The following is a 17,815-nucleotide window of genomic DNA, read 5'->3' as shown; positions in this document are numbered from 1 at the left end:
TAACAGTCAGCAAACAAAAAGGGGAATGTATATTTCTGGGAACTATTTTTACAGGTTTGGAGGAGATTATAAATAACTCTGTTTTTCAGAACTTCACTAGTTTATCTAGGCTGGTGCATATTGTCAGTACTAAGCTAGTCAGAACATAGAAGAGATAGATATCAAGCCATATATTTCCAAAGAAATCTGTAAGCTTTTAGACAGTAGTGTAAAATACAATGCTTTTCCATTTCTCTTTCAAACTTCCCTTTAAAAAAATATTTGTAATTTTCTTGATTGATTATGGTATTTATAAATGTAAATAAGTTACAGTACTTTTCAGGCCTGATGGATTTTAACTTTAGCAGTATTTTTCAGCAGTACATTTTGCAGACTAGATGCCCATTAAGTGACAAATTAAAGATTCACTGCTACATGAATGTACAGGCAATTTCATGGCTAATGAGAGCTATTACTCAATTGGCAAAAATATTTAAGAAAAAAGAAGCAGGGCTTTTAAAGTTTTGTTTTTTTTTTTTTTTTAATTAAAAGCATCCTAATTGTTGAAAACAATTTATTTATGATATACCATCTCACTCTGAATTTAGAACAAAGCAAATTGTATGCTTGGATTGTGCTCATACTTTAGGACTAACACCAGTTAAAATGTTTAACATTTTAGTTAAAAGCCTAAAAACCATACATTATCAAAACTGAAAATCCTCCTCTACACAGGATAAAACAAAAAATACTACATTATCAAAATGTCCCTAATACTTTTAACTGAATATATTTAATTTTGACTTTTAAAATAGAATTTCTATATGAGATACCAGGTGATTACTTGTCTAATTTACCTGTGCATCACCTTTCACTGTAATTAACCTAAGCCTTTTAATAAAACCCCATGAAACCAATCCAACTGTTCACCTGACCCAAATGAGCTAATTGCACTTCAGAGTATGGATCCTATTTCATACTCCCTCAGCCTGGCCTTTTGTTCAGTTAGCTATTAATTTTTTTTATTAGGTTTTGCAAGACTTGACAGTTTAGCCTCAGCTCTGTTCTGGAGGCGCTCATGACATCACTTTAATGTCACAGGCACTTGAACAGCATCTAGGTGCAGAACATCAGAAACTGAAGTTCTCCTTCTACTCTGCTTCCTCACATGAACAGTCACTCTGATTTAATGGAGGTCCTGGAGTGTCACTGTACCAGGACAGATTTTCTCTTGACAATGGAAACACCAGTTCCTGAACCTGAGGCCCTTTCCTGGGAGTTTGACACTGATGTTTCCACATTCTTTGGCCTTTTCTGTAATGACTCAGACTGTGACTTTGTCCTTGATTACCCCGTTAATACACAGCATCTTGGAAATGATCTGGAGTGGAACTGAGACTGTCATCTCAGTTCTCAAATCTCAGCTGTGGAAGTGTCACAGTGTCACCTATACTCTGACAGGCAAGCCCAACAGATGATTAGTCCAGCACTTCTTCAGGAAAACTAAAGTATTTTTTATGGCAGAAATTACATCTCAGTCGTGCATCCTTGATCTGTCTTGTCAATTCTGTGAACAGTGTTCATATATATTGCTTGTCTTATATCTAGATACCTCACAACACTGTTTTTCATTTTTAAGAATAGTTTCTTTGCATTCAGATTTCTGACAGCTCTGGATTTGTGCTACCAAATTAGTCATTTGAAGAATAAAAAATATTGCTGTGAATTGGATGATATCATCAGCAGAATAAATAGAAAACATTTAAAAGACAGCATTATCTGTACCATCTCCTCAAAAGAAAATGGTGCTGGCAGGTTTTTGTGAATCTAGGCCTTTGTTCAAAGTAATTTCATAAGAACTTTTCTATATTCTACATGTAAACTGAGTATTCCTGTCTAAGCACAGAATCTGGAGGAGATAAAAGCAAATGAGAGATGTAACAGATGAAAATTTAGGGACATCCTGACCAGGAAGCTAAATAAAGCTTCATTAAAGATTTAGTCCTTCATAATAATAGGATAAAGTTCACCTCACGCTGGAACATTTACCACATGTCTGGACAGTTCTCATTCTTTAGCTTTTTAACTGTGTGGGTCTCCTGTCCAGACAGCAGCACATCTGTATTACTAAGAAGAGGACATTCAAAGTGCTGGGAGAGATATTTCTGAGAAAAAGTAAATACAAACATGCACAACAAATGAAATGAGTCACAGAAAATGTCACCATGGGTCTAAGACCTGACTCTACAGACACTTACAGTCATGGTTATTTTTTTCTATTAGTGAGTAGACTTAGTGATGTGACAATTCAGAACAAAATTGAGCAGGTACTGAACAAAGGTCCATGTTTGCACACTAGCCATGAAGTTACTAATAATTTCCCCACAAACTCTATATATACCTTCATAATTTTCATTCCCCTTACGTAATGTGTATCCCACTAAGGGTACTGAGGAAGCAAACATGATGGATGGTGGTCACCCCATGGACCTGCCTTGTGAGAAGGGTGGGTTATTCCTACATAATCACCTCAATGAGGTACTCATCCAAAGGGCTGGTTGTGCATCCTTTTGAGGCAGGAAGAAACATGTTGTGTGCTGCAGGCCATCAATTTGATGGTCTCTAACCCTCCCCAGCCAAAGAGGTGACATCAGATCTGCTGCCATGGGAGGGCAGCAAGGATTTGTGCCTGCTTGATGGGAAGGTCTGTGCACGGCATGAGGTGGTTGCAGTGCCATGTGCCTCCCTGGGACCTCCAGTGGCCATGACTCATGGCTTGTATTAAGTGAAGGAGCAGCAAGAGATGTCACAGCTGCTGTAGGAAGTGAGATGTATATTTTTGAGTTATAACAATGAGTTATAACAGTTTCTTCCTCTCTTTCAAGGCAGATGTGTGGCTCCAAGGTGGGGTATCTGAGATGTTTCTCATGTAAGCTGAATACCTACACCACGGGGAGAGCTGCAGGTCTATCTGCACATTTGGAGTTTTGGAAAGTTCCTCTGGCACTCCAGAAAAATTGCTTTGCTAAGACTCACCATATTAAAGGTATTAAAGTCTAATGCAACCAGTAGCTCCCAATACCTGACCATAACATAATGCAGGCTGGAAAGGACCTCAGGAGTCTTCCCGTCCTGCCTCCTGCTCACAGCAGGGGTGACTGCCAGGTCAGGCCAGGTTACTCAGGGCCAATTCTGATCATCTGAAATGGAGCCTGGCAGAGGGTTGGATGGCTGAATGCCTTCAGCCTTTCCCTGTCATACAGGATTCTCCCTGTCAGAGAGTATAAATATATCTCCATAATGCTAACAGGTTGGGAAAGCTTTAAAATCAATCTGTCCCTGTTACCTGTATATTGAGTTAAAAGGGCTGAAAGATTTAAAATGTTTAAGAATGAACAGGATTAAAAGAATAAGCAGATTAAAAAAATCACAATGGGTCTTGTGTAAAATGTTTTCATTCTTCAACTGTCATCTAAAATCAAATGGTTATTTAGTCTAGTGTCCCTTGAGAGGATTTGTCCCAGATTGGTGGGGAAGCATATCCTTATGTTACAAGCAGGATGCCAAGAACACACACAGTATTCATAACTGAACTGAATGTTTACATGCATTTAAATTGTAAAAATTTGAACAGATTAAAAAAACTTAAATTATCCATACTACATAATTAATTGGTTATATTGTTCTACAACCAGGGTGCTCAGTGGGCTTAAGATAGCTCATTCTCTTAGCCAGGTAGCAAATAGCAGTTTTGCATTAACTGTCCATAAAATCAAGTGAATACATGCTGGAACTGTGAGCTTCACATCCATGTTACTCCACAAGCATCTGACCTATCTGCACATTGTGTGTCACAACAGACAGTGTTCTCCAGTTTGTTTCATTGTTTTTGGGTTTTTTTTCTTTACACTTTTAGAAGGATTTATATGCTCCTTTTTAAAGGGACATTCTGGAAAAGGCTGGATACAATACTGAAGATAAGTGAAATTTATAAAATAGCTGATGAGGAGAGTGAGGACACTTGATGCTATAGAAATAACACAATTCATGTTCCCATTGAAATTAGCAGTAGTAATAATAGATAGTGTATACCTTAAAGTAAATATAAGAGGAGACTTGAAAAATCTGACAATTGCTTTTATGTGTGTGGTGCTTATTGAAAGTACTGGGCTGTATTCTTTTCTTTGGAGAATGAAGTATTTTTTGGTAAGCATCCTTTAAAAGTAAAAGGTGATACCATAGAATTAGTGCTCAGCCTGACTCCAGAAGAGACATTGCTAGGGCTGGAAATTTAATTTTGCTATTTTGAGTCACTCAAACCTTGGACTTTCTGCCAATCTGCAAAGTAATCAGGCTAGAAAATCTTATGATAGAGGCACCTGCTGCTAGGAAACCCAGATTAATATTACCAGCACATATTGAGTAGGCTACTGAACAGCCAACACATACTAATGATGCCTTGGCTGCAAAGTCAGCTGGCAGCCTCCAGACACCCCACTGCTGGTTCCCTCAGCTCTGCAGCTCTGCAGCTTCCCAGTACCAGCACAGACACTTCTTGACAGAGCAACTTTACCTTTTCTTCTTTAATTTATTTATTCCAAAGTAGGTCATGCCGTGCCATCTGTTGACACTTAAACCCACAGAGCTTTCCAGATTCCCTATGGTCTCCTGCAGTTTAACATGTATTTTTAATACCCTGTTGCTCTACCTAGCTGCTGGATGTACTGAGACTACTAATCACAACAGCTTGTTCAATCACATAATGCAAAGGAGTGCAGGTCTTGAAGTAATATCATAGAGGTGAGTATGGCTGAGAGGGGAGGGAACACAACAAGAATGGCCTGGGTTTTTTGCTGATGGTGAATCCTGGGCAATAGGGCTTTCAACAAAGAGGTGCTCATGTCCACCTGCTTTCTGCTTCTCCAGCAGCTTAGGAAAGCAGTCAGTCCCCAGATAGGTACATAGTGGGTTTTTTCAGGCTGCAGTTAAATTTGCTTCTCTTGTTCTCTGTGGGTATGTGAATTGAAGAGTATTTCACACCCAGAGTTGTCTTTAAGTTCCTTGCACAGCATTCTCAGGTCTCTGCCATGTGCCTGTTCATTGTGAATTACCCACACACTGAGAGGATGATTTTAAAAAAGTCCAAAACACTAGTGCTCCTGATTTCAAGTAATGACATTCAATTTATCCACAGGAAGATTTCTGGAAAGGCACATGTCCACATGGGTGCAATGCTGGCATGGCACACAACTCCTAACAAATATCCTTGGTATGTGGTACAGTAGGCAGCACTGGTAAGGAGCAGGGACTCACATACATGTCATATAGAACATATATTAAACATTGTACAGTGTACACAGACATTGGTACATGAACATTGTGCCTGAGCATGTAGGAGATGGGCTTTAAATTACAGGAACTGGCCCTGACCACCTTGCTACTAACTGGATGTTAGTAAAGCAACCCAACAAACTGCAGCTCAGTTTCTCTAAAATGTGCTTTAAAAACGAACAGCTTAAGTCTAGGCAACAACAAACAGGCTGAGGTAGCTACAGATCAAGCCCTCTTGGGCTAGAAACAACTAGAACACATTACCTAAGTCTGCCAGACGTCACTGGGCAATGTATGACCTCACCTCAAAATCATCTTAACCATTAGTGGAAACCAAAATGGATTGGACTAGCTTGTTCAGTAACACAGTTTGACCTCCACTATTTGCAATTGTCAGTTCTTGTTTACAGGTTTCTGGATATACTGGATGCCTTTTTTCCCTTGAATTTTAAAAATACAAAAACATAGTTGTTTAATTTCACAGTGATGACTGCACAAGTTCAAAATGACCCTGAAACTCTGGCGAAGTTCTGCACATGTGTTACATTGATTTGAAGAAATCCATGAGTTATCTGTACAAAATTAGCAAAGTTCATAGTATTGTACATTAGAAATATGATTATTTTGAGTAGTCCTGTAGAAAAATATATTTTTCTCCTTTTTCACTTATCTGCTTATTTTTTCCCAGAAAACTGATATCAGTTTCAACAAACCTGCAAAGTCACTATACCCATAAACCTTTTTGTCAGCAGTAAACACAGATGTATACATGGTGAGTGCAGATACACTCTCTGTTATTTATATTTGTGATACTACAAATTAAATTTAAAAAAAGACTAAAAAATCATTGTGTGCTATAGTAGTTACAGCTACTGTGTTGTTGCTTTGTATATTCCCACTGTGACTAGATACACTGTGGGTTTGAACGTATCTTTTGAAATTAATATCTTAAGCAAATAATTATTAATGAACACCCTTAAGGCTTGTTTGTATTTGCATAATTTATACTAATCAAGAACAAAAATAATTACTATTTTTAATGTAATTTCCCAGGGTATTATGGAAAATGTCAACACTTAACAGAAGTGTTTTTATTATTATGCAATATATAATATTTCTGATTTTTAAAAAATGATAACATAAAAGCTTTGAGGGTAAAGAGGTTTTCAATTAGACACAGTAAGCTGCTGGTTTTCTGTCTTAATAGCTCCTCAGTACCACTAAATCCACAACAAAGTATTTAATAGTAATTGTTGATGTCTAACATGTAATCTATTTAAGATTCCTGTGGATTGCAAATATATAATAAATTTGCTGTCTATCTGCAAAATAGTATATGAAACAAACTAGAGGCTTTTACATAAATTATGTGAGAAGAAAATGCCCATCAATATTTAAATATAAATTTAAAAAAGAGAAAATTGTATATTGAATTGTTTGAGTTGAGTAGTCATCTTCTGTTTAACCCAGAAATACATACTGTCTGTAAGCAAGCAGATGTAATACTTCAAAGGCTTACTGTATTAAAAACAAAGAACTTGAAGAGCTGCAAAGTACTTTCTTCCTCCAAGGGAATAAAAGAGCTAGGACCTAACTGTGGTTCTGTTTGAATCAATAGCAAAATTAAACTATTTCTAGCAGCATAGGATGTAAATAACTAGTGGCACAACTAAAGGGCCGTTTTAACATCAGGAAAGATAAGAGTTTTTTCATTACTTTGAAAATTTTAACACACTCTAGATTTCATTTTTCACTTACATTTGCAAATATGAAAAATGTTATTAACCATTTTTAAACTGGGAGCTAAGAGAAGTAATTAAATGTGTGGAGAATTGTGTAACAATTTTTGACTTTGTTTCAACTCCATCAGGATTTAACAGCGAAAACATTTGGTCTTGTGTGTACAGGGATGGATTAACTCTCTTTGAGAGGTAGTGGGGGGGCAGTTAACTCTGATGGACAGAGTGGCTGCAGTTTGTGGCCATAGCACACCTACCTGTTTCCTGTGTGTTTGTTTTCTGTGCTGTGGTCTATGAGTCACATGTACAGTGGGAAAGCTGCAGTCCCTGTGCATTGCCATGATCCTCTCCTCCCAAAGCTGAGCTACCTCAGGCTTTCAAGAGGAGTTGGCAGCCACAGAGACTTAAGCTTTCCACATCTCATCATCAGTTTTTCCTTCCACTCTGGGCTGTTAGTGTTTGTTGCCCAGTTAGTAAGTCATGCTGATGCCAGAATGATTTTGGCTTTTATATTTCTTAAATATATATTCATAGCTCTGTAGACTATTGTTGTATATAGCTCCTAGCTAGCTCCGGTACTTTACCCTACCCTGACGGGCAGAAAGACAAAACACATTCGAGAGGCTCCAAGCCCTGAGTGGTCCAAGGCCCCTATCCTCTCTTGATTCTTCCTGGGAGCCAAGGCTGAAACCAGCTCTTCGAGCCACATTTTCATAAATAAAGTTTAGTTCCTATCTAAAGGGGGGGGCACAGAAGAGGTGGAACCAAAAGGGGGAGATTATTTCATCACTTGTGCTTCTAACTGGGGATTCTTGTCAATTATGCTAATTTGCTAAATTTATAAAACTGTATTCACCCTGTGCAGGGTGGGCATTTTTCCATAGCCATCCCTAGGAGACCTCCAATAAAGACCAGCTTTATATTACCTCCTATACTAATATTGTCTTGAAAGTACGTTGTTTTATTTCTAGGTCTTTAAGGCATCAATGCTATGAAATGAAGCATTGAATTTATCTGACATTAAATAAGAAAAATCTGCCTCTTACAGGAAGAAAGGAACTAAGCGTCTAAGCTACAACCAAATATAATATAAAAAATAAAATAAAACTTAAAGAAATAAAACAAAAAATGTTTATAATTGTCAGTAATGGAGCTGATTTAGCATCAAATGTCTTGAAGAAACACATACATCATCAGACTGCTTTCATCACAAATCTTTTCAAACTGGGATAGCAATATGACTGGGATGATGCTGCTACTACAGAAATTATACAAATATAACAATTGACCTATAGTATAATGTGAAATAATTACCATGTCACAGATTAAAATACATATGAAAATGTAACAGTGTAAGAAACAAAAGAGCATGGTTGAGGCAGGATTTTTTATTGGAGGAGTGAGGACTCAAAGGCATTTTCTGCTGACGTAAGATCTCTGATATTTGACACTTTTCTTGCTGTTACAAAAGTAAAATTTGAGTATGAAAGAGAAAGCAAGCAGTCAGTAAGTTTGTGTGTTAAGAGTCTTGGATATCAGTAATTCAATTCCCTGTTTACATTATGCTGTGCCTACTTCTAAGAGCCTCATAGTAGCTGATAAGTTTTATGTAACTCTTCAGAGAGACAAAAAAAAGAAAGAAATCTAAGTTTATCTAGCTCTACCTTTTTTACTAGAGCTATCTGCTCTAATTGGCAATGTTTAAGTCAGGCAATTTTTGAACTTTTCTTGGAGTTAACTGATGTTCCTTTAAAACAATCACCCCAGCTGGGAAAAAAAAAGGCAAAAATAGCTACAGCTCTACAGCAAATGAAAATCTGCATCAGATAGAAAAGTACTATTTGTTAAACCAGTCTAAAGCTGGCAAAGCTTATACTAGCCTCTGTGGCTAATGGTGCATGAAAGTGATTGTTTTGAAAATAACTGAGTCAGTTTAAAATATTATTGCCTGTCTCCCAGAGGATACCACCCACATAGTGGAGTCAGCAGACTGAGAACACAGATAACTCTAAGCTGCTTCAAGATAAAATCCAGTGTTTAAAGCATAAAATGCCAAGGGGGGTGGGGGCAGCTTGAACTAAGCTTTTGGACTTTGCACCGAAACAGCTCAGAGGCGATTGTGTCTCATTCTGCCACCAGAGCTGGGGCAGGGACAAAGAGCTGGGGGCAGCAGCAAAGAGCCACAGCTGCCTTCTCAGAGAGGGAGTCTGAGCTCCAAGCACGTCTCTTACCTTTCTGCTAGAGGCTCACTTGGGCAAATGGTGAGGCCTTACCCTCTAAGTCAAATAGCTAATAAAACATGCCGTGTGAGGGGTTTCAGATTTAATTCTGAGTATTGTACATGATGTAACCAGACATTAAGAGGGAACAATAAGCTCATGTTTTCTGTCTCAGTCTGCTCTGAATTTTTGGCTTCACTGTGATTAACTCTTAAGTGGTGGCAATGATATGTCTACAGGGAGAAGATTTCACTTTTCTAAACCCACCTACCCTGCATTTTTTTTCCCTTAATAAGAAACATGTAAGATGTGTAGTGGCATCCCTGATCCAGTAATGGTTAAAAAAGACAGTATGCTTCAGTGACTCAAGCTGTTTACCTCCCTGAGTTCCTAAAAATTCTTCTGCTCTGTGTTGATACTGTGATCTGACCAAGATCACAGTATCAACACCAGCAGAAGAACCCCTTACCATGCTTTCTTTTTAAACATAGATTCACTGTTGTAGCATTGCATGTCTTGATATGTACTGCCTAATATAAAGCTATTTGCAGACCAGGCTGGAATGTTATCTTAGGCAGGTCAGTGTATAGCTCCTACACACAGCAGCAGCAGCCTACTTTTGTTTTTAATACTCACTGTGCTCTTGTTTTTAAAGCTTTGGAGTTTGGCTTGAAATCCAGGCCACCCAGAATTTAACAGCAAAACTTTCATCGAGTTCAGTGTGATCAGGATTTCAACCTCAATGCCTAATGTTGCTAATGTGGGATGTGGTAAACTTGATCATCCAGTTTTTTATGGCCACAACAGATGTTCCTTCTTTTGGACCAATGGAAAGCTACTGAACTTCATCCACCCTCCAAAACAAAAATACAAGCATTTGTTTACAGCCTGATTCCAGGAATATGAATTGAATTAGCAGCTGTGAGATTTGTTCTTGTTTATTTATGAACAAATATATGTACAATTCTTGCTTTTTCCAAAGAAATGTTTCCAGGCTTTTTCCTCTATATAGTAACAGTATTTTAAACAGTCTAATGCTCCATTATAATTTGTTTAGCACAATCAAAATATCATCATAGTATTTTTTACCATTTTTTTTTTAATGGACCAGTATTTTTCCTCTGTCTTACAAAACAACATGTTTTGGTTATATGTTTTTCATTTTGTAGACTTATAATTTAGATTGACTATAATAAAATATTTCTGTAATCATGACCCAAGGCACAACCTATAGAAAACAAAGGTACTGAATATAAATGTTTTCTTCCTCTTGAAGATATTCAATGAATTTTCAAATCAGCATAAAAGGTTAAAAGACTGATGCCTTCTCCTAAACTAAAAGAAAATATATGATAATGTAGTAACTGAGACCTGAAATTTTCTAATATAAGGAGCAAGAAAATTATTGCTAATTTGAAAGGTACCATCTCTGGGGTAAATATCCAGTGGTTCTTCTACACAAACAACAGAATAGGAACAAGAATGGGAGTGAAAAGACTCTTTATGAAAGGAATGAAAGTCTCATTAACAGGCATCTCTTTCTTATGAATAAAAGAACTTTACACCCTTTCCTTTCTCTTTCCTGAACTGGACTGATTTCAGGAGTCACAGCACTGTTTTTATTGTGCCAGATTAAAATTTCTTGTGGCCTTGCTTAGTCTTCAGCTTATGTGAAGGCTTTGCTCACAACCAAGCCCCCCACTTTGCTTTAATACATGCTGCAGCTGTGTTTATTTTTAGTTCTGTGGGCTGTCCTTGACAGTGATGCTCCCAGCAGTTCTCTCAGGGTAGGATTTATCAGAGTGGCTGAGCAGCTCATGCTTCCACACATCTAGTCTCACTACAACTTCCTTGTCCTGGCTCTTTGTGGACCTTTGCCCAATGTAACCCACTGAACCAACAGGAAATTACCAAACTTTTTGAATAAGCCTTTTTTGTGCCATTTTAGTGAATTGCATCAGCTCAAGTAAAGGTCCCACAAATACCAAAGGCAGCCTAGTGAGTGGCACAAATTCTTGGCTGGATGAGGGAAAGTCATGATGGAGCTGTGAACTTTTGGAAGCAGAGATCTATTGTGTGTCTTGCAAAACTGTTTCCGGACAAAAAATATCCATTTTTCTTTTCTAAGCAGATTTTTACTGACTGAACTAGCTCATTGAAGACAACATGGTTGCTGGACCCACACAGGAGAAGTAGCAGCAGGAGCACATTCCAGGAGGTATGGAGGGAAACTCTCCGGTCAGCAAGTCCCTCCCAAGGAGCCACACTTGCAGGTTGTACACAAAGTGTGCAAAATATTCGGGGTTGTGAAGTGGAACATACTAAAATAACATCCCCATTATTATGTTAACTGATGTTAATGTTCATTATGATACATATTGCCCCTTTTCAAACATGCAGATTGGAACTCTTGAGCTGGCGTAAACTCTGTAATGCTTAAATTTATAAAATTATTGGCCGTCTTAGTGCTGCATGCTTCACAAATCCTCACAGCAGACAAAGAGGATTCCAACTGTATTCTAAAGGTTAATTTCAAGCAAATGAGGCAGTGGTCACATTAGTAATTCAACCCTCTGATTATCTGAGATCTCAGCTGGAAAGGAAAGCCTCAAGATGTGAGCAGATAACATAATCCCTAAAAGTAATTTAGCTGTTCCCCATCAGTGGTAAATTTTCCTGGAGGAGCCAGTGCTAACTTTGTCCCACTTTCAGATGCTGGCATTCGTGTGCACTCTCTACTCCTTCTTCAGCCCTCCAAACAAGCAGCCAGCTTGTTTGGAGGCAGCTGCCCCAGAACAATTTGCTCTGTGGCCAAGCCTCACCGTTCCTGTTAGCTGTGGCTCTGAGGCTCGGCATTCTCAGCTGGAATGCCACACACTGATGGGGTATGCAAAGCTCTGGAGTGTCCTCAATGAATCTGTGCAGGTTCAACAGGACCCTGTGTTTTTATTGGAGAAATACAGAACTATATAGTGAACAGTAGTGCCTCAAGGAATCAGGTACTTGGGAAGAAAAAATACATGAGGGTTTTTTTTCCCATTCTCACTAAAACTTAAAGTGGGAGCCAGCTTTTTCCATGAATGCAAAAGTGATTGACTTTGATGTATGCCTAGAGTGATTGTTCCTAAAGAATGTTGGCTTGGCACTTTGCTCAGAAACATTCTGCCTGCTCCAAAGGGCTCCAGCCCTAAAAATCCCTTGGCAAACAGATCTGAATTTTGTGACCCTCTGCTGAGTATGTGCCCCCTCAGCTGCTGACAAATATTTACTGCATGTATCCATAAGGATAGTTCGACATTTGTCCAGAGTTCAAACTAAGTTCAGCACGTTTTAGGGTTGTTCTTGTTTATTTATGAACAAATATATGCACAATGGCTTGATTCCATTTGTAACAATTTGGGGGTGGAGGAATGAACTGACCATAACCATAATACTTGTCAACATACTTGTAGTGTGTTCCAAAGGTAAAAATAGCTCATGACAAATGTAAGGCATGGGAGCCTGAGCTCTTCTTGGAGTGACTGAGAGTCCTGTAGGGTTTGGGTGTCACTAGGAAAAGAACCTCCTCCATCTACTGTGGAGAGGAGAATCCTTAAGTTCAGCACACCTAAGCACCTCTGCAGTTGACAGAAATGTTGTAAAGAAAGAATATAGTGGATAAATGAATAAAGGAAAATAAAAACCCAAAACCCAGAATTTGTCATTTTGATGCTGTTGACTTCAATTTTTGTCAGGTATGGGCTGGTTCAATAGAAGGTTTCTTGCTATGTAGCTGTATCTAAAACTCCTGACCAGCTGACTCTCACAGGCCTGGACTGCAGAAATCCCAGAGAAATGTAAAGATCTAACCCAAATCCAGACAAATAGGAATCCTGGTTGGAAAAAAAATTAAAATGTCAAAGAAGACAGGGTGTTTCCAAGCCCAGAAGAGCTACAGCACACCTTGCACTTGAACGTAACCTCTGGGCGTTGTGATGGTAACACATGTATGTAACAAGGCATGTGTTCCATCAGCATGTTGTGCCAAATTAGGTTCTTACACCCAGTGTGCAAGAGGCCAATCAACACTCAAGAGTCAGGTATTTGATTTATTTACAGTTCTGCAAAGAAAGGCATGCTGGGTGGCAAATCCACTATCAAAAGATTTCACTACTTACACATTTTAGCAAAGGCACGATTGTTCCTTGGCTACAAGTTCCATAGTTCTCCTACGACTTAGTGTTCTAATTTTTATTGGTTAACTGAGTCCCTCTCTTCTTGTGCTAATTAGTACACATACTCAGTCTTTCCCTTCTTTTGAGTCAGGGGGCCACGAGTTGGTGGTTACAATTTCCCTCTGCCAGAATTACATTTCACCCAGTTGGAGCTGATTTCAGCACAGTTGCTGAATTGGCTTTGTTAGTTTCTTCCTTATCGTGGGAGCTCTGCCAAATGTCTTTGTGGTCTGTAAATTCTGCATTCTTTTTACCCACTATCAGCAGGACATCCTTCTTCCCAAGCTTTTTTAACACCACCCTCTCCCCACCAGGTTTGAGATCACTGAAGCACACCAAGCCCAAAAGTTTAACAAGGCAATTCTTCCAACACGTAATTTATCTAATATTTTATGCTGGTTTTGGCTGGTGTGGAGTTAATTTTCTTCACAATGGCTGGCATGGGACTGTGTTGGATTTGTGCTGAACACAGGGTTGATAACGGAGAGATGTTTTTGTTATTGTTGGGCAGGGCTTACACAGAGCCAAGGCCTTTCCTGATTTTTGCGCTGCCACGCTGGTGGGGAGGCTGGGGGTGCTTGGGAGGAGGCACAGCCCGGACAGGTGACGCCAGCTGACCAAAGGGACGTTCCAGACCATGGAACATCACGCTCGGTATATAAGGCAGGGGAGGAAGGAGGAAGGGGAGGACGTTTGCAGCGATGGCGTTTGTGCTGTTAAATCACTGCGAAGTGTGATGGAGCCCTGCTCTCCTGGGGAAGGCTGAGCACCCGCCTGCCCATGGGAAGCAGGGAATTCATTCCTTGCTTTGCTTGGGTGCGCGGCTTTTGCTTTCCCTATGGTACTGTCTTTACTTCAACCTGTGAGTTTCCTACCTTTACCCTTCCGATTCCCCCCGCGATCCCGCGGCTGAGGGAGGCAGCGAGCAGCCCCAGCAGCGCAGCCGGCAGGGGCTGCGGGCGGACCCCCGAAACTCCGCCGGCTGGCTGAGGGACGCGCCAGGCACGCTGGGGCGGGGAGTTCCGGCTGGGCGCCGCCTGTAGGTCAGGCCGTGATTAGGAACTACACTTCCCACCGTGCCTCGCGGCGAAAAGAGGCGATAAAAGGGGGAACAGCGCAGGTGTCGCGCCGGAGGGCAGGTGCGGGCCCCTGGTTCGGCTCAGCTGAGGATCAGTGCTCCCGAGGCCTCATGAAGCCGCAAGAGCCGCCGGAGAGCGGCCCCGCCGCCGCGCTGGAGGCGCTGAAGCAGCGGGCGTGCGAGAGTGTGGATCTGAACGCTGCGCGTCTGGGCGCGCTGAGCCGCGACATCTGGAGCCGTCCCGAGCTGGCGTACGCGGAGCACCAGGCGCACGATGCCCTGACCCGCTTCTTCTCCGGCGGGGACCTGCCCGGCGCCGCCTGGGCCGTGCAGCCGCGCTACAAGCTGGGCACCGCTTTCCGCGCCGACTGGGGCACGGCGGCCCCGCAGGACCCGCTCCGCCTCGCCTTCCTCTGCGAGTACGACGCGCTGCCCGGGCTGGGGCATGCCTGCGGCCACAACCTCATCGCCGAGGTGGGAGCCGCCGCCGCGCTGGCGCTCAAGGCCGCCCTGGAGAGCCTGGCGGAGCCCGTGGCCGTGCAGGTGCGAGCCCTCCCGGGGGAGCGGTGGTGGGCGCTCCCTGACAGCCCCTGACTCTCTCCGTGCGTTTGTGCTGCAGATCACGGTGCTGGGGACCCCCGCGGAAGAGCAAGGAGGAGGCAAAATAGACCTCATCAAGGCTGGAGCGTTCGATGGCCTGGATGTGGTTTTCATGGCGCACCCCTCGCAAGAAAACGCTGCTTACCTGCCCGACGTGGCCGAGCATGAGTGAGTGGGTGGGTTCAGGTGGAAAGACATGGTTTGTTATTAGCTTTTTGTCCCGTTCCTGGGAAGGGGACCTGCTTTAGCAGTGGCTGAACCCGGAGCCTTGCAGGTGCCCATCAGACAAAAGTGTTTGCTCTCATCTGAGGAGCCAGGTTAGTGTTAGGGAATGGCACCCGGAGCCATTCTTTTAAAGAGCTGTGTTCAGCCTAAATTTGAGCTCAGTGCTCAAATCCCTGGCTGATCTGAGATAATCTTCCATGTATCCCAAAAATCCATCTTTTGTTGTGATGTTTCTAGGCGTTTCTTTTAAGCATTCTTGTAATGATGCCGTCTGTTGAAGCACAATTTAAAGATACAACTGTATCTCAATGATCTCAATGGTCATTGTTTTATGCTTTCCTGGATGCCAGTCATGTGGTCCTCTATGGATTTTTAATCAGTTTGGAAGGTGTTTCAGGTTTGCCTTCCTCCTTTTGAAAATAACTGGCCAGCTAAGTCTGACTGAAGTTTGGATCTGTAGTAACTTCCACACTAAATTTAGTTCAGAGCCATGTTGTGTGTATTAACTCTCACATCAACTTTTTGGTTTTGATCCATAGTAGTACCTGTCTTTCCTTTATGTTTGCCCCCAGTGTAAGGATGGACAACAGTCCTACTCTCACACAGCTGCCTTTTCTGTCAGCCACATAACTCTTTGAAAATTACACCTTGTCTTCTTCTGACTGGCCCTGATGTTCAGAGACAGCACTGGCTCACTTGTGCTTGGAGTCACTTGACTGGCCTTAAAGTACATGGATGTGCATCCCCAAAATTGTACACTCTACACGAGGTACATTGCCTTAGGGTCTTACTTAGCTGCTGCAGGGACCATAGTGTTTCCTTAAAATTTTGGAGACAGGTGGCATGTTTGAGACTTCCTCTTCAGTCATTTTCAAGCAATCAACTCCTAGGCAAATGTTTGGTCTTTAAGTACAAGATTTTTAAAAAGTGCTTTGGAGCTTCATTCTTTTCTTGCTCTGCCAGTCTGCAAGGCCGTGCTGTTCTTCCTTTGGTGTTGTAAATGTCTGTTTCCACAGTGTCCCAGCAGTAGTCTGCCAGCAGGTTTTTTTCCTATGTTTTATGTCACATTCTTCTATTATGTGATTCCTGATCCCGGAGGGTCTTACCTTGCAGAGACTCCACTAGTAAACTCCCTCCAGTGCAAAAGCTTTTACAAGTATTACATTTGACTGTTTCAGACTAAATTCTGAATTATTTAAATAAGTAATTTTCCAGTCATTTATGACTTGTACTGGAAACTCTTTTCAGATTGGTTGTGCTATTGTCTAGCTCTGATATGCTTGATTTTACTGACCATTTTGCTTTTACCAGGGTTGTTTCCAGTGGATAATTTACTTTGGTAAATGCCAAGTTACATGGTAAAACAGGGTTAGTTTTCATCACCTGGCCAGTTCTCTCCTACTTTCCTTCCTCGGGTGTCTAAAGAGTCTTAACTGGTTGTTGTACCCTCCTTCAAGACTTAGCCCAACTTGCCTTTGCTTTACCTTAAGACTATATTATAATCTTCAAGATGTAGTTTTCAATGATAGTTTTGTCTTTCTGCTTGCAATAACCTTTTGAGTTTGATACAATAAGATTAGGAAATCTCTCTTCAGAGGTGAGGGTCTGCAATAGGATGCAAGTCCTAGATAGCCTTTAAACTTTTGAATGTGGACGAGGCATGAATTGGAAGTGCTGAGTGAAACAACTTATTACCTCCAAAAGCTTGAAATACTGAGTTTGTCATATTTTATGTAATTATGAGGTTTCAAAGGTAGAAAGACAGCTTTTCTAATTTTAATTGGTCTTTGGTTGTTTGCCGGGAGTTTAAGGACTGGTGATTACTAAGTTGCTAGTATTTCTGTGTCTGCAATTCTGAAAACTGGCTTGTGCCTGAAATAAGATTAACATTGGGATAACTGGTGGATACATGCCAAAGTTTGCTGATTCTTACTCAATTACCTTTCACTTAATCAGCCTATTTATTATTGGACAAACAGGATCCACATTCTTCTGCTGGTATTCTTAAACTGGCTTAGGGTGTTGTTATTCTGCAAAATCTGTTGGGTTTTTCTAAGTGTCTGTGACATTTGTGTAGCAAAAGAAGTACAAGTAAAGGAATGCTGAAAGAACTTTTTTTAATAAGAAACACATGTTCCTTCTCGAAGAGAATACTGCAGCATGACTTTTTTGCTGTACTTTGCCTTGTTTCTATTTTTTTGAGAATGTCCAGGGATCTTTGTGAGTTGATTTGAGGGGTTGCAGTTTAATACTTGGGATATTAATGGACAAGTTTCTTACATTTCTTAATGATAACAAATTTTGAATAAAACTCCTAGTCTAAAGAATGGGTTCTGTGATTGTCTTGGAAGATCAGTGGGGATAGAAAAAGGCAAGCCTAATTTGGATTGCAGGAGTAGTAAGAGATGTTTCCTGTTGCAACAGTACACT

At 40.8% G+C, this 17,815-nt stretch overlaps 1 protein-coding gene across 4 annotated transcripts in view; it reads left to right on the top strand.

Moving 5' to 3' along the window:
* The window catches only part of PM20D2 (peptidase M20 domain containing 2), a 41,641-nt gene that overhangs the window by 9,137 nt on the left and 14,689 nt on the right, over positions 1 to 17,815 (top strand). For 2 of the 4 annotated variants that reach the window (XR_011681653.1, XM_071443088.1), the window contains exons 2-3: positions 11,400 to 15,103; positions 15,180 to 15,328. Coding sequence is in view for 3 of the 4 variants with exons in the window: in XM_071443088.1 (XP_071299189.1) it covers positions 14,672 to 15,103; positions 15,180 to 15,328 (581 nt within the window). In the remaining variant the exon portion in view is untranslated. Of the gene's footprint in view, positions 1 to 11,399; positions 15,104 to 15,179; positions 15,329 to 17,815 lie in introns of those variants that run through there. The other 2 variants (XM_071443080.1, XM_071443072.1) reach the window with 2 other exon arrangements.

The sequence above is a fragment of the Agelaius tricolor genome, unplaced genomic scaffold, assembly GCF_023055355.1.
Source record: "Agelaius tricolor isolate 1412-34295 unplaced genomic scaffold, bAgeTri1.0.p SCAF_1, whole genome shotgun sequence".
Taxonomy (NCBI): Eukaryota; Metazoa; Chordata; class Aves; order Passeriformes; family Icteridae; genus Agelaius; species Agelaius tricolor.
This window is presented reverse-complemented; position numbering and strand designations above follow the sequence as displayed.